Below are 16,662 nucleotides of genomic sequence, written 5' to 3'. Positions count from 1 at the left end.
GAGAACCGAGGTTACCTGACTCGCTCCAAAGCCCTGCACCAGGAGCAAAGCCGACCTCCCCCTTCTGCAAAACTTCGGGAGCAGGCTCAGGAGAGAGGAGGCTGTGAGGTCAAAGGGCAGCGAGTGGGAATGCAGTCCTGGCGCCTGCACCTGCCTGGCCCCACACCAGCCCCCAGCGCTGCCTCCTCCCCACGGGGGCGGGACTGTGTCGGTACCAACCCCTCCACGCTGGGTGCGTCGTGCATGGTGCTTCTAGGGCCACGATCCCCCTTTTTTGGGGGTGCTTTCAGTCGTGCAGCAGAAACTGTACTTTTCTTTTTTAAAATATATTTTTATTGATTTCAGAGAGGAAGGGAGAGGGAGAGGGAGAGAGAGAGAAACATCAATGATGAGAGAGAATCATGGACTGGCTGCCTCCTGCGCGCCCCACACAGGGGGTCGAGCCCGGACCTCCTGGTTCATGGGTCCACGTTTCTCACACTGGGGCGCCCGGTAGTGTGTTTCATGCAGAGAAACAGCTGATAACCCCAGAGGCCTCCTGGAAGCAGAACGCCGGTTCTAGGGCACCAAACCCCGCCGAGTGGGCATGGACTCCTGGCCTCTCCAGCTAAGGGGCAGCCCAGGTCTCCGGTCGGTGACGGTGACGGCGACCCCTCCGCACGCGCTGCTGCGGCCTGGGGTGCTCGGCCCCCGACGCGAGTGAAGAGACTTAGTCAAAACTCGGGCCACCTCTCGGTCTTGGACAAAGAGTCCCTTGTTCCTCTCCCCTCGGCTCCTCGTCACGTGACGCCTCAGGGTCCCCTCCCCTTCTCCGGGGTGAGGCCTGGCATACAGATCCGGAGGCCGGGGACACTCCCCGCTTTGGGAAGAGATGTGTGAATTCAGTGTGAGCGAGAACTTGCTTCTTCTTCGCTGGAACTTTTTAGTCATGACGAACGCTCTCCCTCTTTTTAAAAATTTTTTTAAAATAAATCCTTACCCAAGGATTTATGTATTGATCCTAGAGAGAGGAATGGAGAGAGAGAGAAGCATTGATGTAAGAGGGAAACATCGATCGGCTGCCTCCTGCACGCCCCCTACTGGGAATGGAGCCCCCAACCTGGGGCTGTGCCCTGACCCACAATCGGACTGTGACCTGGTGCATGGGACGACGCTCAACCACTGAGCCACACGGGCTGGGCTACCACGCTGTTTAGAAAATCATTAAACCTTTGTATTTCCCCTCTGGAACCACTAAGCTCGTTTTCCCAGACTTGTTCTATACCCCTGTACTATTTTTTCCCCAACAACAACCTGGTCGATTCAAAGGGCACACCATCTCCTTCCTATCTTGTAAATCGAGCCACCCATCCGCTCACAGCGAGCTCTGCGTACAGGGTGCATGGGACGCTGCTTCCGGTGCCTGCTGTGGGAGGGGGCGCTGGCGGCGTTGCTCAGCGAGCTGAGTCATGCTTTACTGCCGCCCAGGGCCGGTGACTCACGCCCGGTACCTTTTCATTAGTAATCACAGACTAAGCGGGGACGCACGTGACTCAGCGCAGGCGGCTCTCTTTGACAAGAGTTGCCTTCCGGGGGGTGGGGGGGCCGATAAAAAGTGGGGGGACTCCGCAGAACGGCGTTGATGAGTAGGGACAAGATTTCAGTGTTGCTCGGGCAGGGCGATCGTCGCATTCGACTTCAGTTCACCTCAGGAGGAACTGGGGGGATGAAAGCAGGATTTTGTTGTTTATGGAGGCGTTTCATTGAAATCCAGGGTTTCCGATTAGGGTGAACTATGACACCGGAGTCACATGGGTGCGGGCTCCGTGGCCTGCGAGCAGGCTCATGAGGCCCAGGGAGCGAGGGCTCGGTAGTTCGCTCTTCCAGGCTCATCACAGAACGTCTGCCGGTCGGCACGACTCTGCGGGCTGAGCGTGGTCCCACGCTCCGAGAGGCCGCTGGTTCCATTCACGGGCGGCACAGGCCCGGGTTGCGGGGTGTGCAGGAGGCAGCCGATCAATAGTTACCGCTCATCGATGTTTCTCTCACTCCCTCTCCCTTCTTTTCTCTCTAAAATCGATTTTAAAAATTAAAAAAAATACACACAAACATTCCCTCAGCCCTCCCCAGACAAGGCTGTGTGTGTGCTGGCTTCTGCAGATTCAAAGGCGCTGGCGAGGGGCGAGGACGATAGAAGGGATAGAAGATTCCAGAGAGGAGTGATGCTGGCTCCTCGGGGGAGCAGGGAGAGGGGCCGGGCCAGAGAGGGGGTGATGCTGGCTTGTCGGAAGTAGGGAGAGGGGCGGGGCGCCTAGGCTGGGAGCCCTTCCTGGTGGCTGGGGCTGCGGGACGAAGATTCCTTTCAGAGGTGAGGGTGATTAGTAGAAAATGTGTTACAGTGACACTCAGGGTGAAGTCAGCTCCCTTTCCAGCCTGTAGAGGCACAGGCCCGGGTTACGGGCTCCATCCCCAGTGTGGGGCGTGCAGGAGGCAGCCGATCCGAGATTCTCTCTCATCGTTGATGTTTCGCTCTCTCTCCCTCTCCCTGCCTCTGTCTCTAAAAATCAATAAAAACATATAAAAAAGGTTTCCTACACGCTCCCCTCAGGTTGAGTTTTCTGTTCCTGCCACGAGAAACCCACGGAGGGGCAGGCTCCGTAAACGCGTGGGGCGTCTCGGAGGGGGTGAGGCAGGAGCCCCGTTCCTGCGTTTCCGTTGGGGAGCTTCCCTCCTGCCTGGGTGCTCTCTCCAAGCTGAGGGTGGATCCGACACCCGGGAGCCTGCGTCAGGCCGGGGAGGGCAGGGACCTGCCCGGTAACGGGGCCTGGCTTCAGGCGGCAGCGCTGGGCATGGAGGCCACGGAGGGGTGGCCACGGGCGGGAAGCCTGGCCGGAGGGGGGCACCTGGTCCTGCCGTGGGACCTGGGCTGTGCCGGGCGAGTCCCCGGGGCAGGTGCTTTGTGGGGTTGGGGGGAGGTAGGTCTGGGTCAGTGAGGCGGATGCCGGGATTGGGCAGAACACAACTCAGGGGTCCTGGAGCTGCTGGGTGTTGGGAAAACCTGTATCCCAGTAAGAGAATGGGGTCTGAGACACACTGCCAGCTGGGCAGTGACTCTTCATTTGCTCTGAACCGGAGTCCAACCGTGACCTCCTGGTTCACAGGCCGATGCTCAACCACGGAGCCACACCGGCCGGGCTGTGAGTCCCTTTGTCAGAGCACCCGCCCCTGGAGAAGCCTCCCCTTCTTCCTCAGGTGGAAACACACCACCCAGGCCCACAGCTGCCATGGGCGGGGCCCTCGGGACTGGACGCCTCTTCCGTCCTTCGAGGCCAAGGCCGGCCCCGCCCCCCGAAGGTCACGGCGGAGAGAAGGTTGTAGCTGAAGGAAACCAGGGCTCCGTGGGGAAGAGCGACAGCCAGCGTGGATTCGGCAGACCTGCTGCCTGTACGTTGGGGCTGAGTCGGTGTTTACGAAGCAGGGCCTTCGTCTCATTTCAGGACGTGAAGCTCTTCAGTTCACCTGAATAGTCTGACTTCATCGTGAATTATAGATGCTGGTGTTCACCAGCCCCTTAAAACGCTCAGTGCTGCACGCAGCGGCAGGTCCCCGGCAACGCTGTTTGCTTGCGTTCGCCTGGGAGATTGTAATGAAGACTTTGAAAGGAAGCGTGATTGAGGTTTAACAGACGTCGAAACGCTGGGCCAGCACGCCGTGCGCAGACCTGCTCGTTAGGCTGGATTGTGGCTGCTGCCTGCGGAAGGAAAGTCTTTTTCCAAGTGTGCATCCCTGGAGGCACCCACGCCTGGACCACTGAGTCATCCGCCCACGGGACTCGAGTGCTCACAGGGTCTCAATGATCTATAACAAACTTGCCTTTTGCTACCCAATGGCAGGATTCTCAAGGTACCTGCCCAGCCAGGCTGTGGCGGCTCCGTGGACCAAGAGGTCCTGGCTTCCATTCCCGGTCCGGGCACATGCCCCGGTTGCAGGCTCGATCCCCAGTAGGGGGCGTGCAGGAGGCAGCCCATCCATGATTCTCTCTCCCTTTCTCCCTGAAGTCAGTATTTTTTAAACATCTGCCCATTGTGAAATGTAATGAACCAGAGGTGAGAAGGTCGTGATTATCCAGGGGAGCTTGCGAAGAGGGACTGCTCCCCGGGGGCCCTCGTCGCTCATGCCCGAGAGAGGACTCGCCTCCCTCCCGCCCGGAGCCTGGTCGGGCCCAGCCAGGTCCCCATGGGAGAGTCAGAGGTGGGAGCCGGGCACTGGGAGCTGCAGGTAGCTCTGGACTCCGCCTCCAGGTGCTGCCCCGGGTCTGCACCAGGTGGGCCCAGCGAGGGACCCCAGGGCCCAGCACCCCGGGGCCAGCACTGCTCACACGGAACAGCAGGGGCAGAAAGACTCACTTTGTTTCTGGAGGAAACAGGAAGGACAGAGCCGAGGGAGACGGCGTCTGAGCCCTCCTGGCCGCCCAGCACCCTGGGCTTGGCACTGCCACGGTCCGTCCTAGCGACGCGCCCAGGACCAGCTGAGAGGTGACGCCTCTCAATACGCTGACCGCTCCTAACGGGGTTCCGTGGGGCAGCAGGTGTCGTGGCTGGGCAAAGCAGGGGGATGTCCTCCGCCATCAGCGCTGACTCCTCCCGGGAACGCGTTTAAAAATGAAGTCCTTCCCGTGTCCAGGCCTATTTTTCCTCCAGGAAAAATGAATGGCCGTAGGCGACAGTTGCGGTCCCTTAAAGCGGAGAGAAACCGGGAGGAGCTGGCCCAGGGCAGGATGCGGGGGGCGGGGGTGGGGGGGTGGTCTGAACTCGCAGGGACGCTGTTCCTGCTCTCCAGGGCCGCACTGTCCCCTCGCAAGCCTGTTGTCAAGAACAGAGTGTGAGCTGAGATCACAGATCTAGTCCGTTGAACGCATGTTCCCTGAGGGCGGGCCGGGCCCCTGGAGGGACCGGGCGTCACCGGCCTGGTGTCCAGCGGAGCCTTATGTTTTGGTGCAGAAGAAATCGCGGGCACACAGCAGCGTGGATCTTTGGAGCCAGGGGGGGAAAAAGATAAAATCAGTGTCCGCTCCACGACGGTCATGGTGAGCTGCCACACGGGGCAGGGGTCCCTGGGAATTCTTCTTAAGCCGTGGCCAGAAGACACCCCAGGCGGTCCATGGGAAAGCCGGGCCCTTCGGTACCAGAGGCGAGAATGTTGGTCTTTCTTAGCCCCACGTCAGAAAGGTCGGGCCATGTCCTCCCCTGGCCATGGCCGGCGGCACAGGTGACATCTCAGAACCCCACCTCAATGCCCTTTGACTTCCCACCTGTGTCCCTGTCAGAATAAGAGCTTTCTCTCTCATTGTGTGAGTGAACCCTTGTTTTCTTTTTTAAAAATATATTTTTAGTATTGATTTCAGAGAGGAAGGAAGAGGGAGAAAGAGAGATAGAAACATCAATGATGAGAGAGAATCATGGACCGGCTGCCTCCTGCACGGCCCACACTGGGGATCAAGCCTGCAGCCCGGGCCTGTGCCCTGACCGGGAATCCAACCGTGACCTCCTGGTTCACAAGTTGATGCTCAACCACGGAGCCTCGCCAGCTGGGCCCCCTTTTTCTTTGCTTTAAACGCTCTCTCTCCTCTTCCTAACAGCCGGGGAGGGGAAGGAGTTGTCACTCTATGCAGTGCCTGCCTCAGCTTTACTCTATCATTTGTGCAGAGCCCTGCTGCTCTCCCCAATTATCATAAATAGCGCTGCCGGCTGTCCTTCCTCAGGCTGCTCTCTCCTAAGGAGGAGGAGGACTTTGGCTTTTTTTACTCTCCCCAGCGTTCCTGGGATACAAGCCCGGCCGGATACGCAGGACCGTCCCTGAACATAGACTCCTAAGGCCACGCAAGTGTGACGTCGGCAGCCGAGTTCACAGGTTGTCACAGGAAAGCTAACTGGGGAGAAATGACACTCCTGCATGCGGAAGTTCACATAGGAGAGCTTTTATTTTTATTTATTTATTTATGTTTTAAAAATATATATATATTATTGATTTTTTACAGAGAGGAAGGGAGAGGGATAGAGTTAGAAACATCGATGAGAGAGAAACATTGATTCAGCTGCCTCCTGCACACCCCCTACTGGGGATGTGCCCGAAACCCAGGTACATGCCCTTGACCGGAATCGAACCTGGGACCCTTCAGTCTGCAGGCCGACGCTCTATCCACTGAGCAAACCGGTCAGGGCACTTCTTCCTAAAATAAAGCAGAAGAACAAAACAGCGTCACGGCAAGCTGGACACCAGAACCGGCCAGCGGGGAGTGGAGTCCTGGCCTTGGGCCTTACTCGCCCAGGGACCCTCGATAAGTTATACAGTCTCTCCACGCCCTCGAGTGCTCATCCCTAAGATGGAGGCGGTGCAATAGTGCCTCCTCGGGCAGCTGGAAATGCCGAGTCTTGTGCTCATGTGAATCTCCGAGAAGGGTTAGAACTTGTAACTTTTAGCTGATTTTTCGGACCAGGAATGAACTCTCCCTCCCACTTCTCCCCCACCCCCGGCAAAACAAACAAACAAAAAACCCACAAAAAAAAAAAAACCAAAAAACCAACCCACAGCACTTATCCTGCTGAACCTAGTTTGGGGGCATCTAATTATTGCTTGTGCTTCAAGATTCATTTCTAAAAACACCATTATTTCAATGTCCCAAGGAGCATTTAAATGTGATCACGTTGCTTCTTTATTGTTGATACAGACCTGGGGAAATTAATTTGAACAAGTGTTGTCGAGGAGCCGGAACGCAGCTAACAGCCTGCACACTTTTGTTAATGACGGAGCTTTCATTAATTACGAGCTGGCTCTTCCGAGGGATGGCGGGTCCGTGAGAGCGGCCCTGGCCTGCGGTAGATTCATGAACATGGAGAAGGTGACCTTACGTCTTAAAATTAAAGGCTGCACGTACGCACGATGAGTCGGCATTACGGGCCCTTTAACTCCTCTTTCCCGTAGCTTATGGTCGCGACATTTATGTGCATGGTTGGGCAAAGGAAGAAGAATCATGAAAAGTTTAATGAGCGGTACTTATTTTAATTAGGGGAGAAGTTTTTAAATCGTTTCCACAAGCTTCTCATCATGACAGGAAAGAAAAAAGATTGCCTCCCGCTTGTAAATCCGGGCTTTGTTGTGGGACGGACCACGCTTCCTTTCTCTGTATCCTCATGTCGCCCCCACCCCACTCTCACCAACGCCCCCCCCACACACACACAAGATTAGTGTCAGGACTTCCCACTATCTCAGCTTCTTTTTTTTTCTACAAAGATATGTCCTTTGTTTTTATTTATTAACTAGAGGCCCGTTGCACGAATTTGTACATGGGTGGGGTCTAGCCAGCCTGCCCTGATCGGGGCTAATTGGGCCGGGCCAGTGGGGGGAGGGGCCGTGGGTGGTTGGAGGGCTGGCCCCACCTCCGAATCGGGGATGGGGGGGCTGGTCAGGGGTGGGGCCGGCCCGGGGGGAGGGGCCCCAGGCAGTTGGCCAGCTGGCACCACCCCTGGTTGAACTCCTGGTCGAACTACCAGTCGAGGGGACAATTTGCATATTAGCCTTTTATTATATAGGATGTTATTGGGGTGATGTTGGTCAACACTGAACATATAGGTTGCATGTGTGGGCTTCCAAGTTACAAATCTGTACAAAGCACCATGTGCCCAGCACCCAACTTCTCAACTACATCCTATCCCCAGTGCCCGTTCCCTCGCCGCGAGTACCAACCCCCGCAGCTCTGAGTTGGGCGGGGCCTTCAAGGTCATCAAATGGCCCATGTGCAAGCTGCGTGCTCTGTGCTGCCCTCTTCTGAGGACCAGATGGCAGTTAACTCCGTGGGTCCTTCCAGCGGGCCGAGGTGGCGTTGTTTCTGTCATCGCTCTTTGACAGGGGATGACGCCGAGGCAAAGAGAAGGTCTGACCTTGGTGAAGGTCATTCAACGAGTCTGAGGCAAAGCCAAGACGCAGCCCCCCCCCCTCCAGGCTCCAGACTTCCCACCCCCGCTGCCTGGAGGGACCGTGTGCTGAGCACCCAGCCAGGTGCCACAGCTCCGCCCGCGCTCTCTCCTGGGCCTGGAGGGTCACTCCTGACCACCTGCCTGCATGGGGTTGCAGGAGACGGTCCCGTTCTGCAGGGGTGTGGCAGGAAGAACACCACAGCCCTGGCTGGGGGCTCAGCTGGTGGAGCTCATCCCGTGCACCTGAAGGTGGCAGGTTCGATTCCTGGTCAGCGCACGTACCTAGGTCGCAGGTTTGATTCCTACTGGAGCTTGTGGGGAAGGTAGCTGATGGATGTTTCTCTCTCCCATTGATGTTTCTCTCTTTCCCCACTTCTCTCCCTAAAATCAGCCCTGGCCAGTTTGGCTCAGTGGATAGAGCATCAGCCTGTGGACTGAAGGGTCCCGGGTTCGATTCTGGTCAAGGACACATGCATGAGTTACGGGCTTGATCCCCAGTAGGGGGTGTGCAGGAGGCAGCCAAGCCACGATTCTCTCTCATCATTGACATTTCTCTCTCTCTCTCCCTCTCCCCTCCTCTCTGAAATCAATTTTTAAAATTTTACTCAAGGGGTCACCATGGTCCTTTTCCATCCTCGATTCTCTCACAGCAGGTGGCCCAGGAGTCAGGAAGGTCCCTGTGAGTGCTCTGTGCTCCATCCCTCTCCCTTAGAACTGTGGGTGCCAGGGCTGTAGCTAAGCCTCAGGGGGGACCTGGGCTCACCTGGTTAACCCTGGGAGTCGAGGACAAGCTCACAGCTCGGGCAGAGGCTGTGGTTAACACAGGCCTGAACTTGAATTCCGATTCTGCGGTTCTGGAGACTCGCTCTCATCTCTACGACAGAATCAAACTTAACAAGACACATCACGTAAAAAACATGGAATGCAGTCACACACCAAGCATGAGTGAGCACCTCCTGCAAGCCCAGGTCCTGGGTATATTTTATTTTTGTTAAATAACTAGAGGCCTGGTGCACGAATTCGTGCACGGGTGGGGTCTGGCCGACGGGGGGAGGGGAGGAGGGAATGCCAGAGGTTGGCTGGCTGGCCCCACCCCCCCACCCCCCATCGAGGGGACAATTTGCATATGAGGCTTTTATTATATAGGATTTTAATGTTGATACTATTGCACGTGCCCCCTTTCTCCCCTCCTTTGCCCACCTGCTTCCCCCTCCCCTGGCCCTCACCACACTATTGTCCGCGTCCGTGGGGTGTGCATGTGTGGTCTTTAGCGAATCCCTTCGCCTTCTTTATCCAGTCATCCCAGCCCCCTCCCCGCGGGCACCAGCCAGTCAGTGCCAGGTACCCATGCTTCCCGTGCCACTCTGTTCATCAGTGTATATTGTTCATTAGATTCCACATATGAGTGAGGTCATGTGACACTTGTCTTTCTCTGACTGGCTTATTTCGCTCAGCATCACACTCTCCAGGTCCCTCCATGCTGTCCCAAAGGGTAAGCGATCCTTCTTTTTTACTGCTGCATAGCATTCCACGGTGTGAATGTACCACAGCTTTTTTACCCACTCACCTGCTGATGGGCACTTGGGCTGTTTCCAGATCTTGGCTATTGTACATAACACTGCTATGGACATAGGGGGGCATGCGCACTTTCTGACTGGTGTTCTCATGATAGGCCCAGCATTTTTAATGGTCTTTTATGAGACAAAACTGTTATAGTCCACTCGTATGCGTAACTTACCCATTTCAGACTCCCTTGGATTGAGAGAAATGTGGGTTATACACGCAGGGACGCCGTTATCAGAACAGGGCTGAGTTGAGCCGCCATGCTCAGTGTAATGCTGAGATTGTTGCTACTTGGGGCAGCGCCTCTGTTGCTTTTTAAATAAAATTTTCTGCTTTATGTTGGTGAGAGTCTAATGTTCTTTAACCTTTTGTTTTGTTGCAAGATAATAGTTGGAGAGACCGCGGTGTTTTGCCTACAACTAGCCACAAGGGATTTTGAAAACCAGGAGAAAACGATTTTAACCGGAGACTGTTGCTACATAAACCCACTGGTGCGGAGGACTGTGCGGTTTCTCGGTAAGTGTTCACTGAATTGTTTTAATTCCGTTTTAAAAATAAGCCTGGTGCCCTGGCCGGCAGCTCGGTGGGTTGGAGCTTTGTCTGCGCAGCAAAAACTGGCCGGTTCGATCCTGGTGAGGGTCCATACGGGAAGCAACGGATCAATGTTGCTCTTTCTCTTCCTAACTCTCTCTCCTCTCTCTCTCTCTCTTTCCAACCAACTGACCCACCCAGCCCGGGCAAAAGATAAGTTTTGACAACAATGGCCAAGGATACTGCATTTAGAAAATGTTTTTGGTATTTGAGTAAACTGACAAGGGAGAGAAAATAAAATCCATGTTCTTATATTATACCTATTATACCTTACATTATATTATACCAGAGAAAGTAAAGTTTAATCCTGTGAAGATAATTGAAAAACTTATCATTTTGATCGCTTTATTGTTTACTAAATTGCCCCAATTGTGATAATTAAAATGTAATTCATAAAAGAGAAGGTAGGACTAAGTTCCTAGCTGTTATGCGGCTTTAAAAATGTGTTTCCGAAAGCAGTGTGTTGTATGGTATGTAACTGAAGATGGATGGCCTGGGGTTCGACCGCTAACTGGCCCCTCCACCAGCGTTAATATCAGGCTGAGAGGGTTTCAGGGGCACCATCCAAGGGAGACCACTTGCTTTGCTTTCTGTCAGAAAAGATAAAAAATATTTTCGCCCGGTGTGGCTCAGTGGTTGAGCGTCGACCTGTGAACCAGGAGGTCATGGTTTGATTCCCTGTCAGGTCTCACGCCCGGGTTGTGGGCTCGATCCCCAGTGTGGGGTGTGCAGGAAGCAGCCAATCCATGATTCTCTCTCATCATTGATGTTTCTCTCTCTCTCTCTCTCCCTCTCCCCTCCTCTCTGAAATCAATAAAATATGTTTAAAAAATATTTTCAAAATGGGGACAAACAAACACTGAAGTGATAGACTGAGGCCTCGCTTGGGAGCCCTGGCTCCATTTATAGAAATCGCAGTGCCCAACCACAGGCCTACAGGGTGTCTTCTTGTCTGAAAAGCCCGCCAGGTGTATGTGCCCCAGGTGGCCAGCGGGGCTGTGAGCCAGTGCAGCTCCCCCACCTCCCGGGAGCGGGGGGCGGGCAGGGTTGGATGCCTGTGTGATGGTCCCTAGAATCTTCCCTTGTTGGTTCCCTGGGAACCGAGGCACAAACCCCGGGGTGCTCACGGGCTGCGCTTGCTTCCAGGCATCTACACGTTCGGCCTGTTCGCCACGGACATCTTCGTGAACGCCGGGCAGGTGGTGACGGGGAACCTGGCGCCCCACTTCCTGGCCCTGTGCCGGCCCAACTACACGGCACTGGGCTGCCAGCAGCTCACGCAGTTCATCAGCGGCGAGGAGGCCTGCACGGGCGACCCCGAGCTCGTCCTCCGGGCCCGGAAGACCTTCCCGTCCAAGGAGGCGGCGCTCAGCGTCTACGCGGCCGTGTACCTGACGGTAAGCGTGGGCCTGACCGCAGCCAGGCCCGCCCCGGTCCCCGCCGGGCAGGAGGGGCGCCTCCCCGCCAGCGAGGAGCCCCAGGGGCAGCTTCTGTGGCCACTTACTGTGTGTTTCACCAGAGCTGTTGGTACCGGGAGTAGAATTAATAGTCGGTGGACTCTCAGAGGTTATGCGTGGGGAGCGGATTGTGTTAGAAAACACAGCCGCTTGCATCGCTATTGGAGACCGTGTTCATCTCGTGGTAATAGGGCTGGATGGACATACTGTGTCCTGGGGCGGTCAGGCCCCACGAACCTGCAGTAGCGCCATGAAGAGAGGTGGCTGGCCTCCTAGGTGCTTACTCATGGTCTCTGGTGGGGTGGGGAAAGGGGCCCTCCTTTTCTAGAACGTTCTCCTGGGGGTGTTTGTAACGATAACATGACATTGACTGAGCATTTACTATGTGCCAGGCACCACGTGCTGCACTGTTGCTGATTTATGCACTACTGATCCTCACGTAGGCATCGTTACAACCTATTCTTCCTTTATTATTATTAGTTACGTAATAATCTGTCCTCTGTACTCACTCACTGGGCTCTCACAACAGCTCCTTGAAGCGTGTCCTATCATCATGCCCATGTTACAGATGAGGATAAACCACACACTGTCCTGACGTCAGTGATGATTCAGAAGGTTCCAGAGAGGGGAGCACTACCTCCCTGAGCCCCCCGGGTGGGTGGTCAGGTGACCTCCTTCCTGCCCCCGCCGGTCCCAGCCTCCCTGAAGGCGGAGGCCCAGGGTTCAGAGGGCAGATACCTTCAGAGAAGAAGCATTTAGGAGCCCCAACACCCAGGAACCTTAAATAGCGTGGAGTCCACAGGTCAGGGCTCCTGCCTGTAATTACACTGAAGGGAACCGCTGCCTTTTCAACAATAGGTGCTGTTCTGTGCTAATGGCTCTTCTCTCGTCCCTGCCACCCTGAGCGATGGGCGTGTGGGAGGCTGCCATGGCAACCCGTCCGACTCCCGCTGCCAGTGTGGGCATTACCGGCGGCTGTGCTGTTATATTTGAACCTACGTGCAGATATTTCTTCCCAGCGTCCCTAGCGACAGCTTGGGGGAACTTTATAATAGACACATTGGGGTGTTTCAAGCATTTACGGTCTCAGAAAATGCTTGCCAGGAGTTTGATAAGTAGGTAAATAGCGGGGAGTTAGTAGACTCCGTGATGGCGGCGGGAATAGGCGTGCCCTGCGTTTAGGTAGCGCTGGCTCTGCTGCATGGGTTGCGGCTCTGTAAACAAACACACACACACACGCACACATACACATACACACGAACACACACACACACACACACACACACACACACGCCTCGGGAGGAAGAAGTGTGTGGGTAAGGACCGGAGATGTTCTCCCGGTGTTTCTCCCTGTGGTTTAGTAAATAACATGAAGGAACTGGGTCTCTCCCTTAGCACCTGGCTTTCCTGAAGGGTTTGGGGATAATTTGATCGCAGGCTTATCCTCTTTTACTTTCCTGAGACTTTTAGGGGAAAAAATCCCTATGCCTATTTCTGCAAATACAGACGGTTTCCCGGGAGGGGAAAACTTTCTGAAGGTTATTGAACCCTCCATCATTAAATTTGTAATTCAGTGTGAGTGGCATTAGAATACTATGTAAGTTTAGCTTCGTGGTGTTTCTTATCATATAAAATGGGTAAAGTTTATTCCCTGATTAAAGTAAAATGAACTTCAGCCCGGCTCAGTGGTTGAGCATCAACCTATGAACCAGGAGGTCACGGTTCGATTCCCGGTCAAGGGCACCTGTCCAGGTTGTGGGGTCGATCCACAGTGTGGGGACGTGCAGGAGGCAGCCGATCCATGATTCTCTCTCACCACGGATGTTTCTATCTCTCTCTCCCTCTCACTTCTCTCTGAAATCAATAACAATATATTTTAAAAAGAAAAGGAAAAGGGGTGGGTTGTACCTGGATGTCGCACAGGGCGCGTTAGGAAGGCCGCTGAGAAGTGGGAGCCCAGACGGTCCCGCCCAGCGCCCTGACAGCCAGGTGGCGGAGGGGCTCAAACACCCAGTCATACAAATGGCCGTGACGGCCGGGTTTTAATGGTGCTTGGACTTCCAGTGAATCCATATTTTATTCCTTGACTCCTCATTTTTAATCTTAGGTTCCGCACACCGTCGGCGATGCTAGAGAACTTTAATTGCTCTTAAAAGGACAGCTTCCAAGTTACCCTGACTGCGCTTACAGTGTGCAGTGTCTGGCACATGGTCACCCGGCCAGCGTGGCCGGGCACTGCCGCTGGGCGCTCCGTGGAGCCCACCCCGTCGGGTCTGACAGACCCAGGTTAGAATGGGCAGCTCTGAAGGTGTGCTCATTCGATATCCAGGGTCACCGAGCCATCTCGGCCAGGCCCAGGCACGTGCCTGAGTTTGTTTTTCTTTCTTTATAAGAAGTAAAGTACTTCTTAATATTTTTATTGATTTCAGAGAGGAAGGGAGAGAGAGAGAGAGAGAGAGAGAGAGAAACATCAATGATGAGAGGGAATCATTGATGGGCCACCTCCTGCACACCCACCGGGGATCAAGCCTGTAACCCGGGCTTGTGCCCTGACCGAGAATCGAACTGTGACCGCCTGGTTCATAGGTGGACGCTCAACCACTGAGCCACACCGGCCAGGCCCTGAGTCCGTTTTTCAAAGGACAGATCACTGTGCGCCTGGCCTTGGTCCTGGCTGCCGGAGCCGACACGGATTCCCACCCCGAGCGGCTCCCGTGCCTTCACGTGCAGTTAAACAGCATCGCGCTGTCATTTCAGTCCCCCAGCGCCTCCTAAAGTGAGGCTCCAGCTCAAGATCAAGGGCGTTGCTTGGCATCGGGTCCATTCTGTCACAGGCGGTCACCTTCTCCTGTGAGCTCGGCCTGCGTCGGGCCATTGGTTCCTCCATTGAAAGAAAGAAAACCCGGGACGGGGACAAAGGCCCTCCCAGAGCAGGCAGGCCCGCCTCTGCCCGAGGCAGGAGCTGAGATTCCCGTGATGCAGGAAGATGAGCTGTTACTGCTGAGTGCCGGCTGTGCTCAGCACGTCGCCTGGCGCATGCTTGTCGCTGTCTTTCTTTTGCCGAACATCGTCATCCGGCATCTCCCGTACACAGGCCCGTGTGCCATCGGCTCAGGCTCTCCTTAGGCCGCTAGGATTCCCGCCGTCAGCAAACAGAGCCAAGAGCCACCCAGAAGTCCTCCACGGATTGGAGCTACCCTCCCGTTTCTGACAAAAACTTCCAGAAAGATTAGTTTGTTCCTTCTCCCCTTATGAACTAGTCAGGATGTGGGTTTTGTCCCTCCCCCCACTCCTCAGACCTCGCCCACCACCCGCGAGCCCATCCGGAGCCTCTCGGGTCCTTGTGTGGCGGGTCATCTCACCAACACCAAGGCCTGCGGTCACCCACTTGTATCTGAGCGTTTCTCTTGTGAAGACTCTGAGGCCCTGGCTGGTGTGGCTCAGTGGACAGAGCGTCGGCTTACAGCCTGAAGGGTCTTGGGTTTGATTCCAGTCAAGGGCACGTACCTCAGTTGCAGGCTCTGTCCCCGGCCCTGGTTGGGGCACATGTGGGAGGCAACCAATCGATGTGTCTCTCTTACATCAATGTTTCTCTCTCTGTCTCTCCCTCTTCCTTCCACTCTCTCCAAAAATCAATGGAAACATATCCTCTGGGGGGAGGATTAACGACAAAAATGAAGGCAGAAAAGGAAAAAAAAAGACGATGAGAGCATCGCATTTTCCAAAGTTGCTTCCTCCCTCATGAAAGGGCTTCTTGCAACATCAGAAAGCCGTCCGCCGGCACGTACCAGGTGTCTGTCCGTGACCTTCTCTTCTTCTGTCTGTTACCCGTCCCAAGGGTGCTCTCATTCATTGCCACACCCGTGTCCTTTCAAATGAACCCCAAACCCCTGCCCTGGCCTCGACCTCCCTCCCTAGCACCAGACTTCACTTCACTTGTTGGCCCTGTGTCCTCACGTGGCCTTCATGAAGGTAGTTCCCCTTCCAGCTCCAGCTTCCTGTCCCTGAGAGTAAGCCTCAGTGTGTTATTTGCATGTTGCAATAGTGTTGCCGGCTCTACTTCCTCCACTTGCCTTTAAATTTAACGGTAACCGGTTCCTACGTTCACCGAACAGCCTACTGCATGTCTGTGTGGCCTTTCCAGCTCTCCAGATGGTTTCACCTAGTCACTTAGTGCCTCACTTGCTAGTCAGCAGACATGAAGTCCCGGGATGATGGGGTTCTTAAAGTCAGAGGAATCAAATAGCTTCTCCTTGCATCGCCGTCAGAATAAGACAGCAGCCTTGTTTACCTACACGTGTCCTTGCTTTTCTGTGTGCTGCCTGGAACACGCGTGTTAAATGGTGACTAGGGGTGGCTTTCGGTTCTATAGATGACAAACAAGGCCACCTCCAAGGGCTCTCACTCTTCTAGCCGATGGACGAAGGGCCACGTGGACAATATATTTATCCGGGAGGGAGAGGGGGTCAGACTGGGTAGCAATGGGCGCCTTGTGGAGCCAGCCAGGGCCGCGCGGCAGGAACGAGGTAACCGTGTGGGCGCTAAAGGGGCTGCTCCTCACGGCCGAGCCATCCATCGGCCATCGTCCTGGGACAGCCGAGGCCCTGGGCCGTCCGATCCTCGCTGCGCGACCACCTGGCCCTGAGCACTGCGGGCTGTTACTGGCCTCCCACGTGTGACTCTCGCCTGTCTGCTGACCATTCAGGATCCCGGCTACAGGAGAAGTCCTGCAGGAGAAGGTCACCATTATGTAGCCTTTTGTTGGTGCCCCTCCAGTGTGTTGCAAAGAAGATGATGGTTACTCTTTTTTGTTGTTAATCCTCACCCCAGGATATTTTCCCATTGAATTTTAGGGAGAGTAAAAGAGAGAGGGAAAGACAGAGAGAAACATTGATGTGAGAGAGACACATCAATGGGTTGCCTCCTGCACGAGCCCCGACCAGGGCCCGGGCCAGGGAGGAGCCTGTAACTGAGCTACATGCCCTTGACTGGAATGGAACCCGGGACCCTTTGGTCCACAGGCCGACACTCTATCCACTGGGCCACACCGGCCAGGGTGGATGGTTACTCTTGATTTCCAAATACAATAATCTGTCTAA

General features: G+C 55.0%; 1 protein-coding gene across 1 annotated transcript in view; it reads left to right on the top strand.

The window, feature by feature from the left end:
• PLPPR5 (phospholipid phosphatase related 5) overlaps positions 1-16,662 on the top strand; it is a 42,504-nt gene that overhangs the window by 8,534 nt on the left and 17,308 nt on the right. Inside the window, exons 2-3 of the mRNA XM_070395740.1 lie at positions 9,899-10,031; positions 11,253-11,503. Of these exons, the coding sequence (XP_070251841.1) occupies positions 9,899-10,031; positions 11,253-11,503 (384 nt within the window). The remainder of the gene's footprint in view (positions 1-9,898; positions 10,032-11,252; positions 11,504-16,662) is intronic.

Source organism: Myotis yumanensis, unplaced genomic scaffold (genome assembly GCF_028538775.1).
Source record: "Myotis yumanensis isolate MYYU_CA2020_CCGP unplaced genomic scaffold, mMyoYum1.0.hap1 SCAF_17, whole genome shotgun sequence".
Classification (NCBI taxonomy): Eukaryota; Metazoa; Chordata; class Mammalia; order Chiroptera; family Vespertilionidae; genus Myotis; species Myotis yumanensis.
Note: the sequence above shows the minus strand (reverse complement) of the source record. Positions and strands in the feature narration are given on the sequence as shown.